This window comes from Gopherus flavomarginatus, chromosome 6, assembly GCF_025201925.1.
Source record: "Gopherus flavomarginatus isolate rGopFla2 chromosome 6, rGopFla2.mat.asm, whole genome shotgun sequence".
NCBI classification, from domain to species: Eukaryota; Metazoa; Chordata; order Testudines; family Testudinidae; genus Gopherus; species Gopherus flavomarginatus.
Genome location: NC_066622.1, coordinates 78,244,511 through 78,257,491, shown reverse-complemented (window position 1 = coordinate 78,257,491; position 12,981 = coordinate 78,244,511). Strand labels below are relative to the sequence as shown.

Genomic DNA, 12,981 nt, shown 5'->3' with positions numbered 1-12,981 from the left:
CTATCTGCAAGATTAGGGCTCGAAGTCTGATTGTGTTAGAAATAAAATTGTTTCTCTTGTGGGCACACATGGAAGTGTTCTCTTTCAGTCAGCGTTGTCATTGTCGCTATTTCCTTTGGTGTTTTGAAATCTGCAATGGTAGAGTGGTGTGGATTTTTTTTTTTAAAGGAGAAATAAAATCTTTTCTAAAACGCTGAATTAAAACAAAAACTGCTTGGAGAGCTATTATTCTCCATGGGAGATTGGGGATTGTGAATCACAAGCGTAGGTGTACTGTAAATCTGTGCATCTGATGTTTACTGCCTTTACAGGATCAGTCCTAGACACTAAAACAGCCAGTCTGTGCCATGATTGTTCACTGTGTTATCTTGTTTCTAGCTGTCCTTAGACACCTTCTGTCTCTGTGTGCTAAAACACATCAATGAGTCAGCAAGATATCACTGAATTATGAAGTATATATTGATTTTGCTCTAAGAGGAAGAATCTTCTACCATTGATCAGTCCTGTGAGTCATTGACCGTCCTCTCTTCCTATGGACTAAAATGCTTGGAGTCAAGCCTGAACCCTTTACGCAGGCAAAATTCAACCTGATTTTGGGATTCCCACTGAATGATAGTTTAGTCTGTGGCAGGATTTCAGGACTGAGCCCTTCATATAACAAACCTGTAGTAAGGGTTACAAAACCCAGTGTGAATACTCATTCTATGAATTGTACATAAAATATATATTTCTATATATTTGAACTCATAGATCCAAGATTCTGCTACACTGGACATAGAAAGAGCTAACAAAGAAATTGAAATGCTTCGGAAGCAATATGAGGCCATGTCACAGGAGCTAAAGGAAGCCGTCCAGGAAGCAGAAGTAGCCAAATGTCGGAGAGATTGGGCCTTTCAAGAGCGGGACAAGATAGTTGCAGAAAGAGAGAGTATACGGTAAACATGTTAGATGATATTCTGGTGCTCTTCATAATTTCAATGGCTAAATGGCAGTGGTGTTCTTGTAGTGCAGCTGACTCTTTCAGAGATTGATGGTTTTTGATAGCACATCATTTAACTTTTTTTGAGCCAAAACGTGATTTTATCACAGTGTACTTAAGTAATAGGAAGATAGCCCTTCTTAATTTGGTAGGGTCTTCGAAGACATCCCCATTATCACCATACTAACTTCTCTCTAGTAAACATCCCTCCAGAGCCCATCAGCACAGCAGTCAGAGAGTGGTATAGTAGCCAACTCTGTAGTACCCATGGTCTAAAAAAGCAAGGGACATGAAGCCTGTGAGGGTATGGCTACATTTGGAATTTCAAAGCGCTGCCCCGGCAGCGCTGCGGGAGCGCTGCGGCAGCGCTTTGAAGTGTGAGTGTAGTCAGAGCGGCAGCGCTGGGAGAGAGCTCTCCCAGCTCTGCATGTAAACCACATCCCTTACGGGTGTAGCGCTGATTACACTGACGCTTTACAGCGCTGTATCTTGCAGCGCTCAGGGGGGTGTTTTTTCACACCCCAGTTGCAGCGCTGTAAAGTGTGAGTGCAGCCAAGGCCTGAGGATCTAGTCATGGTCTTACTGTCTGTAAAACATCTAACACCTCTTTTGTTCTAGATAAACACTAAGTACAAAAGTGGAATTTCTAAAGGAAGGATTTTGTAGCAGTTAAAGGACATGATTGGTATAAGGATTCAGGGTTCTGTAAGTTAGTAAATGTAAGTTGCAGCTTTAAAGTTTTACCTGAATGTATGTTGTTTTCAAGGACTTTGTGTGACAACTTGAGGAGAGAGCGAGACAGAGCTGTGAGTGACTTGGCAGAAGCTCTTCGCAATCTTGATGACATGAGAAAGCAAAAAAATGATGCTGTGCGTGAACTGAAGGAACTAAAGTATGTTATAAAATGATTTCATTGCACAGAATGCTTTGTATATTAGAAACCTTTCATTAACAGACTCTTCAGGCCTGTCTGTGTAAGCGAAGTCTGTATCCGTGTGACTGAGATAAACACTAGTTCACAAACCCTTAGGGTAGACACACTGCCCCAACACAAAGCAGGACTTGTTCTGGTCCAGCTAACTTCAGTAACTTACTCAGCTTAAACAGTAATCAAAAGCTTTATTGCAGCTTGAGATTTAAGAAAGCATCTTGGTTCTAATGCTTTTAAAAAGCTATTCAGTTAGATAAAGAGAAATTTTCAAGTCAGCATATACTGATGAAATAGTAATTATTTTGAAATCTATGTGCCCCTGGCTTATCATAACCTTTTGCCTGCAATATACCCACCATTTCCGTTAAGATTAAATGAATCTTAAACGCCTGTTGTACACAATAGGATACATGTGTAGATGAATTTGTAGATCAACATTGTGTAAAATGCCTGACAAAGGGCAAAACAAGCTGGCTGGTTAGTCATGTTACCCCCCAGCAAATAAGAGAGTCTTTATTCTGATTAGACTGCTCAGTCAAAGCATAATATGTTCTGAACATGTCTACATACTAAATGTGTCTGTTGAAATGCACTGAAGCAACTCTTTCACTGCAGTCAGGCTTTCACTATAGCTTTGTTCATTACCTCCAGATTCCCACTGAATTATAAATAAGAGGAGAAAACATGCATTACATAATTTTTCAGAGTGGAGGAAGGAAATAAAGTATTAAAAAGTGATTTCAGGTTTCTACTTAGATTATGGGATTGGATAGACTGAGCAGAGATTGTATTGCTAAATTAGGGAAGGAACTGTAAAGTACCTAATCTCATTCATTCATTTCTTTACAAGGGAGCTGCTGAATCACCTATAAATACATGTCTTTCATTCCATAGAGAGAAGATGGAGAACCAGTTGGAAAAGGAAGCCAGGTTTCGGCAGTTGATGGCCCACAGTTCTCATGATTCAGCTATAGACACAGATTCTCTGGAATGGGAAACAGAAGTGGTGGAGTTTGAAAAAGACCGAGTAAGCCCAAGATACGTTGAAGACTTTAATGTGTTATATGAATGAATTGTGTGATGTTTCAGCATTACATCCCTTGTACAATGGGTTATAAAAATAATGCTGTTTGTTGAATATGTATTTTTAAACATTATTAGTTTTAATTGTGGTTACATACCATAAATGCAGTATCTACAACAAATAGCATACCAGTCAGATATGAAAAGCTGACACATTAAAGCACAATAGACCATTATCAAAAAGATTTGTTACAGGAAATCTACTCCCTCCTGTGGAGTACAAACAATAGATAACTTTGCCATCTAATCTTGTAAACCACACAACTGTTGCCTTTATATAAAAATGGTGTGTGTAAATATATAAACAAATATATATAATATTTTTTAAAATAAGGAGATTAGTTCCTAACAGGTGGGAGTTGTCTTTCAAAAACAGACTCCAAGGAGAAACTGCTGAGCTGGAATTGATATGCAAACTAGATACGATCAATTTAGGCTTAAATAGGGACTGGGAATGGCTGAACCATTATAAACATTGAATCTATCTCCCCTTGTAAGTATTCTCACACTTCTTATCAAACTGTCTGTACTGGGCTATCTTGATTACCACTTCAAAATCTTTTTCTTACTTCATTGGCCTCTCAGAGTTGGTAAGACAACTCCCACCTTTTCATGTTCTCTGTATGTGTATATATATCTCCTCAATATATGTTCCAGTCTATGCATCCGAAGAAGTGGGCTGTAGCCCACAAAAGCTTATGCTCAAATAAATTTGTTAGTCTCTAAGGTGCCACAAGTACTCCTGTTCTTTTTGTGGATACAGACTAACAGGGCTGCTACTCTGAAACCTGGTAGTCAGTTTACAATTTCTGTGTACATACAAATGCAAATTAGTTTGAATTCCAGTTGAATTGCTTGTAACATTAACAATGTTTGTTAGGAGGATATGGACTTGAAAGCACTTGGTTTTGATGTGGCAGAAGGTGTGAATGAACCATACCTCCCTGGAGACTGTGGGATTTTTGTCACCAAAGTAGACAAAGGAAGTATTGCAGATGGTCGATTAAGGTACAGTGTTAACTGGTAAATCATTTGCATGCCAATTGGAAACACTTACTTATTTTGCTTTGGTTGTAAAATGAAAAAAAAAATCAAAATACTATGGATGGTTGGTCACCTCTCCATATTTTAAGTGGGTTTTGTTTTAGCTCCCTAATAACTTAGGCTTGGAAAATTGGTTTGATCTGAAAATTGCAGTAAGAAGGTGGTGTTTGCAAAGCATTATGGAAATAAATCTAGCTATTCTTGATTTACAGATAATTTAAAAAAAAAAAATCCCGGTTTGAAATGTTGACTTTGTCTGTTGCTGGTTTGTCTGCCTCTAGCACTTAACCTGTTTCTGTCTCTTCAAACTTGCCATTTACTTAGGGTATGTCTACATCTACAATTTTGCAGCGCTGGTTGTTACAGCTGTATTAGTACAGCTGTATAGGGCCAGCGCTGCAGAGTGGCCACACTTACAGCAACCAGCGCTGCAAGTGGTGTTAGATGTGGCCACACTGCAGCGCTGTTGGGCAGCTTCAAGGGGGGTTCGGGGAACGCGAGAGCAAACCGCAGGGAAGGAGACCTGCTTGCACGGGGGTTCGGGGAACGCGAGAGCAAACCGGGGAAGGAGACCTGCTTCCCCGCGGTTTGCTCTCGCGTTCCCCGAACCCCCCTGCAAACCGCAGGGAAGGAGACCTGCTTGCACGGGGGTTCGGGGAACGCGAGAGCAAACCGGGGAAGGAGACCTGCTTCCCCGCGGTTTGCTCTCGCGTTCCCCGAACCCCCCTGCAAACCGCAGGGAAGGAGACCTGCTTGCACGGGGGTTCGGGGAACGCGAGAGCAAACCGCAGGGAGGGATACCTGCTTGCACGGGGGTTCGGGGAACGCGAGAGCAAACCGGGGAAGGAAACCTGCTTCCCCGCGGTTTGCTCTCGCGTTCCCCGAACCCCCCTGCAAACCGCAGGGAAGGAGACCTGCTTGCACAGGGGTTCGGGGAACGCGAGAGCAAACCGGGGAAGGAGACCTGCTTGATTACCAGAGAGGCTTCCTCAGGTATGCTGTGATACCTGCTTATTCCACGGAGGTCAAGAAAAGCGCTGGTAAGTGTCTGCACTTGATTACCAGCGCTGGATCCTCTACACCCGAGACAAAACGGGAGTACGGCCAGCGCTGCAAACAGGGAGTTGCAGCGCTGGTGATGCCCTGCAGATGTGTACACCTCCTAAGTTGCAGCGCTGTAACACCCTCACCAGCGCTGCACCTTTGTGATGTAGACAAGCCCTTAGATCTTCTTGAGAATTTGTGGGCAAGCTATAGTTGTGGGGGGAAAGATTATGGATAGTTTGTGATCCAGTTGTGATGCCATAATGTCAATTGCAGTTTTTTCCCTTACTTAAGTGGAATTAGAATCATGGACTATGCAAGCATCTGGCCCTCTGTTGGTTGGTTAAGCTTACAAAAAATCGTGGTGTCTGTTCCACAAAGCTAGAGAAGACCTTCCTTTTCTGTAAGTGGTAGAGGCTTGTGTTTTGACGCAGTAGAACCAGAGCTTTTGTCCAGGCTCTGCAGATGTGTGTGGGGTTTATTATGGAAAGAAGCCTCTCCATAGTTAAAGTTGCAGCCACAGTCCTATTATAAGGCTGACTTTCACTTGCCTTGTGACTCATGTTTTTTCAGAATTTTACAGTTGAGCTCTCACTAAAAGCTGAAACATACTGTGACCTTTTTGTTTAAATTAAGGGAGTATGCTCTGATATTAAAAGGCTTTAAATGGCTCCCATTTGAAATTTTTTGGAAGTGTCTAATGAAATTCTATCTCTGCCCAAGAAAATTGCATCAGAATACTTGAAACACAGGTAGATTTTGAGATTGTCTCATGCACAAGACAGTTTTCAAGAACAATAAAATATTTGGGGTAACAGAAGAATGGCAAATTTAAGCGTCTTGCCAAAATCTGAGATAGAACCCTACTATTGAGATAATAACCATGACTTACTCACTTTACAAGAGTACCTACCTCTCATAAATATTGTTTTAAATACCTGTGTTTAGTTAGGCCAGTTCTAACATGGAACTAATAATGCTTAATATACCTGTACAGCAGTGCCACTCACCACAAGGATCAGTAACTTGACTAGGACTAGTGACGTAAGCAATGGCGGTGGAACCAGGAGGATCTGGGGCTTACTCAATGTCATTAATAGATGCTGGGAATCATCATACTTTTTTCAGAAATGGGAAGTTTTAGACAATTGAGGGTGGCATATCAAGGTTGTGCTAGTGCTTTTATGATCCTTTTAATTAATTATTGCATATTTTCAATGTGCAGCAAAGTATTCTTATAACATGGCCTTCCTTGCCTTTGTTTTAACTGCCAGAGTGAATGATTGGTTGCTGAAGATAAATGATGTGGATCTTACTAATAAGGATAAGAAGCAAGTTATAAAAGCTGTACTTAATGGAGGAGGAGTTATTAATATGGTGATTCGAAGAAGGAAGTCCTTAGGCGGGAAAGTGATAACACCCCTGCACATCAATCTTGCTGGGCATAAAGGTAATTATTTACGTTTGAATGCTCCGGGCAGGCTATTAGTCCCACTCACTTGAATTGTTATGACTTCCTAGATAAGGGTTCTCATTAGATGTTTTTTTAACAGAACAAGAAGTAGTGACTTAAGGATAGATTTCTTGCACGGATACTGCTAATGTATCATTTCTCACCTCTAGTTCAGCTGAATAAGCTTGCAAATCCCTACAATCTTTTTTCTCCAGTAGAAAGTGCTTGTAAAGCTATATTAAATTTCAGGTTATCTGTAACCCTTTTCACATTGTTTTTCTGTTCGTTTTTTTTTTAATGTTATTAGAAGTTAAGCTAATTTATTTTCAACTACATTTTTATTACTTGTGTTTCTTTTTCATGCAGGTAAGTCAGATATGTGCTAAATTATTTGAACTGCAGGAATGAATTTATTTTATTTTTATGGATTTCAGATAGTGGAATTAGTTTAGAAAATGGAGTATTTGCTGCTGCTGTTGTGCCCGGTAGCCCTGCTGCCAAAGATGGGTCCCTTGCTGTGGGAGATAGAATAATTGCCGTAAGTCTAAAGAACAAATAGAATTTCAGTACCACAGATAGTATGAAACACATTTCTTTTTTTTAAAAACCTAAAACTTTTTTTTGACTCATTTTACCATGTTTTTCTCTGTTTTAAATTTAATGATTTAATGAATAAGTAGGTTGGGTGAATAATAGAAAATATAGCCCACGTTTAGTAGTTTCATTGGTGAAGTTTTGAAAATATGGTTGCAGTAACTCATCCAGCAGACGTATTTGTTGACAATCTCACTGACTTCCCTTTTCACAATAAACGATAGGTAAGGTGACTTAATACAAGGACTTCAGTTCAAGGAACCTTCTTTAGACCTCCATTAGAGTTTAGAAATAGAAATTATCTGGGATGATTTTATGGCTGTTCTTCCTTTAAAATTGGACCTACGTCTCCATTCCACTTCTGGATGCGTTGATTAAACTACAGGTGCTCCTGCAATTTGTAAAATCCCATGAAAGCCTGTCTTTACCTTCAGAGATCCTCTGAACTTGAGAAGACTCTCCCTCTGATATACTTGCTCTTCCAGAACCAAGTTAAAGAAAGTGATTAGCTTCTTGTTTCGTCCAGGATGCTACTTATCTCTGCTGGGGGTCTGTGATCTGTTGAATAATATCTTTAAAATAAGTTATATATTTTATTCAGAGTAACAGATCTCAGGGAGTGTAGATTCATGCAAATATATAAAGATAAGTAGAGGTATATGCAGTGGAGCAATCATACATTAAATACCAGCTCCAGTGAAGAAGGAAGTCCATACTTGCAGTTCTGGTTAGAGCAAATCTCTCATTAGTGAAATTATCTGAAAAAGACAGTCTCCTGATATGCAAAAATGATCCAGTTTACCAAGATACTGACATTTTCCTTTCTGCTTTAGTTAGATTGGTTTTTTGGTGTATGTAAACTAAGACAATTGCCTGCTGCTAGGTTTGTTTTGCTAATTTACCCTTGTTTTTATGCAGATTAATGGCATTGCACTAGATAATAAATCACTGACTGAATGTGAAGCTTTGCTACGAAACTGTAGGGATTCCCTTACCCTCTCATTGATGAAGGTGAGTGTGGGGACAGAAAAGGAGGAAGTGAAGCAGTTTGTACATTTATACTAATTTTTTGTAATTGTAAAGGAGAGAAGAATACATTCATAAAATGAATACAGTAATGTGGAAACTCAGCTAAATGAAATGGCTTTGCCCTGGTTAGTAGGGATTGGTCCTTGTCAGTAGTTACTTTGATGGGTTGGATCACAGAAAGCCCATTGGGGACTGCCAACTGATGTTCTGGGACTATCTCTGAGCCCGTTTTTCCTGGCAGCTTGGGACTTCAGTATCCTGCCCGGTTTGAGCCAGACACACTAGCCTGCTACAAACACAGACCCAGGTCTGAACAATGTTCCCCAAAAATTGCAGGCTTAACTGAAAACAGCTTAAGAAGTGTTCTTGTCTCCAACACTCAGATGCCCAGCTCCCAGTGGGGTCCAAACTCCAAATAAATCCATTTTTATCCTGTATAAAGCTTATACAGTGTAAACTCCTAAATTGTTCACCCTCTGTAACACTGATAGAGAGATGCACAGCTGCTCTTACACACACACACACACACTCTCTCTCTCTCTCTCTCTCTTTCTCTCTCTCTCTCACCGGTATTAATACATACTCTGGGTTAATTAATAAGTAAAAAGTGATTTTATTAAATACAGAAAGCAGGATTTAAGTGGTTCCAAGTAATAATAGACAGAACAAAGTGAATTACCAAGCAAAATAAAATAAAACATGCAAGTCTAAACCTAATACAGTAAGAAAGTGATTACAAATGAAATCTCACCCTCAGAGATGTTCCAGGAAGCTTCTTTTACAGACTGGACACCTTCCTAGTCTGGGTCCAATCCTTTCCCCTGGTTTAGTCCTTGTTCCAGCTCAGGCGGTAACTAAGGGATTTTTCATGACTGCAGCCCCCTTTGTTCTGTTCCACGCCCTTATATATCTTTTGCACAAGGAGGAAATCCATTGTCCCTCTTTGGGTTCCCACTTCTCCTTCTAACTGGAAAAGTGCCATGTTAAAGATGGATACCGGTTCAGATAGCATGATCACATGTTACTATAAGACTTCAAGCCCTCGTTCCTCCCAGCCTGACTTACAGAAAGATCTGCAAGCAAACAGAGCCATCCACAGTCAATTGTCCTCATTGATGGGAGCCATCCAGATTCCAGACCACCATTAGTGGCCCACGCTTTGCATAATTACAATAGGCCCTCAGAGTTATATTTTATATTTCTAGTTTCAGATAGAAGAATGATACGTACATACATATAGGATGACCACACTCAGTAGACTAAAGCTTTGTAATGATAACAAGAGACCTTTTGCATGAAGCATGTTCCAGTTACATTATATTCACACTTACTGGCATATTGTTATAAAGTCATATTGAGTGCAACATCAGTTACCACCTTTGCCTGGCTGTTAGGTATTCTACAGTATGTGAAATTCAGTGGTTACTCTCAGTTCAGTTCCCAATGGATTGCTGTTCACATAAAAAAATGAACCTACCAACAGAACTGGTAATATAATCCCCTCATTAGCATCAGCTGCAGGAAGTCTGCATGGATATGGAAACTGATATGTCCTTTTGCCCCTAGAAAGGGTCCCCTCTGGGTCAGGAGTGAGGATCACTGGTGGAAAAGCAGACTCTGCCCATGATAAGGAATAAAAAGAAATTGTCGTTCTGAAGGGCTGTCAGTAGGGAAACACTTACATTTCATACTGTGGTTGTTCCTAGAAACCCCAACTGAGGTTAGGGGCCGATTATGTAAGGTGTGCCCCATACACACTGTAAGAGTCCCTGCCCTAGAGAGCTGACAGGCTAAATAGACAGGACAGACAAAAGGTGGAAAGGAAAACAGAGACACTAAAGGTGACTTGCCCGGTGTCATTCAGCATAGTTGTAGATCTAGAACTAGATCCAGATCTCTGGACTCCTGGTACAGGGCCTTATCAACTACACCATGCTGCCTCTGTGAAAGTATTTTTAAAAGATCAAAAAGGTTTGTTTTATCAGTCCTCATTCAGTCTGATTCCCTGTACCAGCAATCTGTGAGATTTTGTTAAGCTGCTCCCTAGTCTCCCCACCCACGCACACGCTATCCATCGTTTTCCCCAGAATATAGGCTTATTCCTTGATGTTCATCTTCACGGTACAGTCTCCATGTAAATTGGGAGCTTGGGGGAAAGAGAGGGAGGTGAGGCTGTCATGTGCAAAATCCAAATCTGCCACAGTCTTGAGTTGATTAAATATTTTTCTCCTCCTAGGTTTTTCCTCAGAGCTCATCGTGGAGCGGTCAGAACATATTTGAAAACCTGAAGGATTCAGAGAAAATATCAAACTGCAGGGTTCATACATCAGAGATACAAGTTCAGAATAAAAGAAACCTGAAACACAACAGTTCAACACAGACAGACATTTTCAATCCAGACATCTTGGATGGCAAGAAGGACCAGAGTGACCAGGGGAGTGGTTCGTTCTGTGATCACACACCCTTTTCCAGCCGTGCTTTACGGGCAGACTCTCGCAGGAGTGCTGTGCACAGCTGCCACAGTAATTCAGAACACAGTCTTAGCTCCTTTAGTCCAGACGCTTATGGGGAACGAGGCTATGGACTTGTTGACTTGGATGGCAGGAGGCTTCCATTTGAGCCAACGGTAGCCGACTGCATCATGGTTGAGACCACCCTAGACAAAGGGCATGGAGCTAAGCATAGCGGTGGTACGTGGCCTAAAGTGATGGTCAATATTTCAACAGCAGAAACTGAAAAGTTCACTGTGTACAAAAAGCCAAAACAAAGGAAGTCCATCTTCGACCCTGACACTTTCAAAAGACCACAGACTCCTCCCAAAATGGACTATCTCTCCACTAATCAGGTGTCCACGCATTCGCCTCAGCCCTCAAAAGCTGAAGTGGCTTCAACTCCTCCAACCCCTCCCAAGAGAAGTGACTCTATTAAATTTAAACATAAACAGCAGACAAGTTCTGCATCAGACTCTACTGTAACGACTGGATCCCCACCTACCAGCCCAGCTACTGCCCACCCCCCAACGTCATTGGCACTTAAGCAGGACTCAGACACTCACAAGGGGCACAGCAGGAATGCTGGGCATTATTACAGGGAGGAGGGGATCGACTGCACTCATCTGTCTTCAAGAAAATCTTGTGAAGATGACATTGGCTTTCAAAGAGTTGAAGAGCCAGAGATAAAAAGACCAAGACCAAAATCGGCACCTGCTTTGAGACATAAACTGACCCCTGTGCCCATTCCTAATCCTTCACTTCAGGTACAAATTAAATATACGGAAGCACAAAGCAGGGATTCTGGCCATTATTTTCAAAAGTGACTCAAGTTTGGGTACTCAATTTGGCACACTTCAAAGGGGCCTGATTTTCAGAGGATAGATACTCAGCACATTCTGAAAATCAGGGCCCTTTGGGGTGTCTCAGAGTGGGTACCCAAAATTGATAGTAATGAAAATATTGGCCCCTGACACCTTCAATAAAATTCTTGTGTGTCTTGAATTACAAAAGTAATTCTCAGAGTTACAATATTAAAAAGCCAGTGATGGCTACGAAGAGGGATAATGGTGTCTTGCTTGATGAACGTTGTATGGTTTTTAGGCTCTTTGGTACCAGATGTTCTCAGTAATAATTCTAGGTTCTCTAATGTATGTTGACAAAATGCAAAAACTGAATCATGATGGTCAAGTTTACAAAGGTATTTAGGTGACCAAAGATGCAGATGGGCGACTAGTGGGAGTCACAAAAGCAATTGAAAGTCAATGAGAGTTTGGCTCTTGATTCACATTGGTGTTTTTGTAAATCTCACAAAGTGCCTATCTACATCTTTAGGTGCCTAAATACCTTTGTAAACCTGGTCTGAAGTTGATAGTGGTTAAAGTGCAGTTGTACTCTGTAAATGTTGACAATATTTATTAGGAGGATATGGACCTGAAAACACTTGGTTTTGCTGTGGCAGAAGGCATGAATGAACAATCCCTCCATGGAGATACTTGGCAATTTGTTACTAACGTAGACAAAGGAAGGATTGCAAGTGGTTGATTAAGGTCGATAGGGTGTTAACTGGGAGATAAAGGAAAAATGGCCGCAGGGTTAGTTTCCCCCAAGGCCTCCATATCCGTGGGTCAGATTTTCCATCTATTACACAGGAACAGACCCACTGTCTTCAGTGGGTTTGCAAAGGTGTAACTGAGAGCGGGCAATGGAGTAGAAGGTATAAGCGAGAGCAGGATTTGGGGCCTGATTCTGCAAAGCGCTTGGTATTAGAGCTGGTGGGAAAACTTTCATTACAGTTTTTCTCAATAAAAATATAGCAATTTCTGCCAGTTCTGCTGAGCACCTTCCGCTCCTATTTTAACTTCAGTGGGAGTTCAAGAGACACTTGTCAGCCTGTAGGATTGGGCCTTTAATTAAACATTCTATCTGAGCCAGAATAGAATCCAGCTAACTCTGCAGTGCTGACAGCAGTATAAAGGTAATAACAGTTTACTGTTGTAAGTGAAGTCAGCAGATTATTACTGAATAAGCACAGGAAGCAGATGTGGCCTGTAAGAAGGTGCCATTTTAAAACAGAATTGCACTGCAAGAAACTAATATGTAGGCAACTGCTGCCTTTTGGAGCATACCCAACAAAATATAAGCAAACCATTATACATTTGAGTGCAAGGAATTTACTTTAAATAGAATGTCAAGTTGATCTATGTGTGCTGTTACTCGGATGCTTATTATTTGAACTGTAGTAATCAGTCACTGTAAGCACAGCACATTTATATTGTCCTTAACGTCTAGACAAATGTTGTCTATCATCTTTATTTAATACAGTAACTCCTCG

General features: G+C 41.0%; 1 protein-coding gene across 1 annotated transcript in view; it reads left to right on the top strand.

Moving 5' to 3' along the window:
- Nucleotides 1-12,981, top strand: part of DLG5 (discs large MAGUK scaffold protein 5) — a 197,981-nt gene that overhangs the window by 146,245 nt on the left and 38,755 nt on the right. The window contains exons 9-16 of the mRNA XM_050959879.1: nucleotides 751-935; nucleotides 1,746-1,871; nucleotides 2,805-2,937; nucleotides 3,874-4,001; nucleotides 6,356-6,531; nucleotides 6,969-7,072; nucleotides 8,047-8,139; nucleotides 10,394-11,413. Of these exons, the coding sequence (XP_050815836.1) occupies nucleotides 751-935; nucleotides 1,746-1,871; nucleotides 2,805-2,937; nucleotides 3,874-4,001; nucleotides 6,356-6,531; nucleotides 6,969-7,072; nucleotides 8,047-8,139; nucleotides 10,394-11,413 (1,965 nt within the window). The remainder of the gene's footprint in view (nucleotides 1-750; nucleotides 936-1,745; nucleotides 1,872-2,804; nucleotides 2,938-3,873; nucleotides 4,002-6,355; nucleotides 6,532-6,968; nucleotides 7,073-8,046; nucleotides 8,140-10,393; nucleotides 11,414-12,981) is intronic.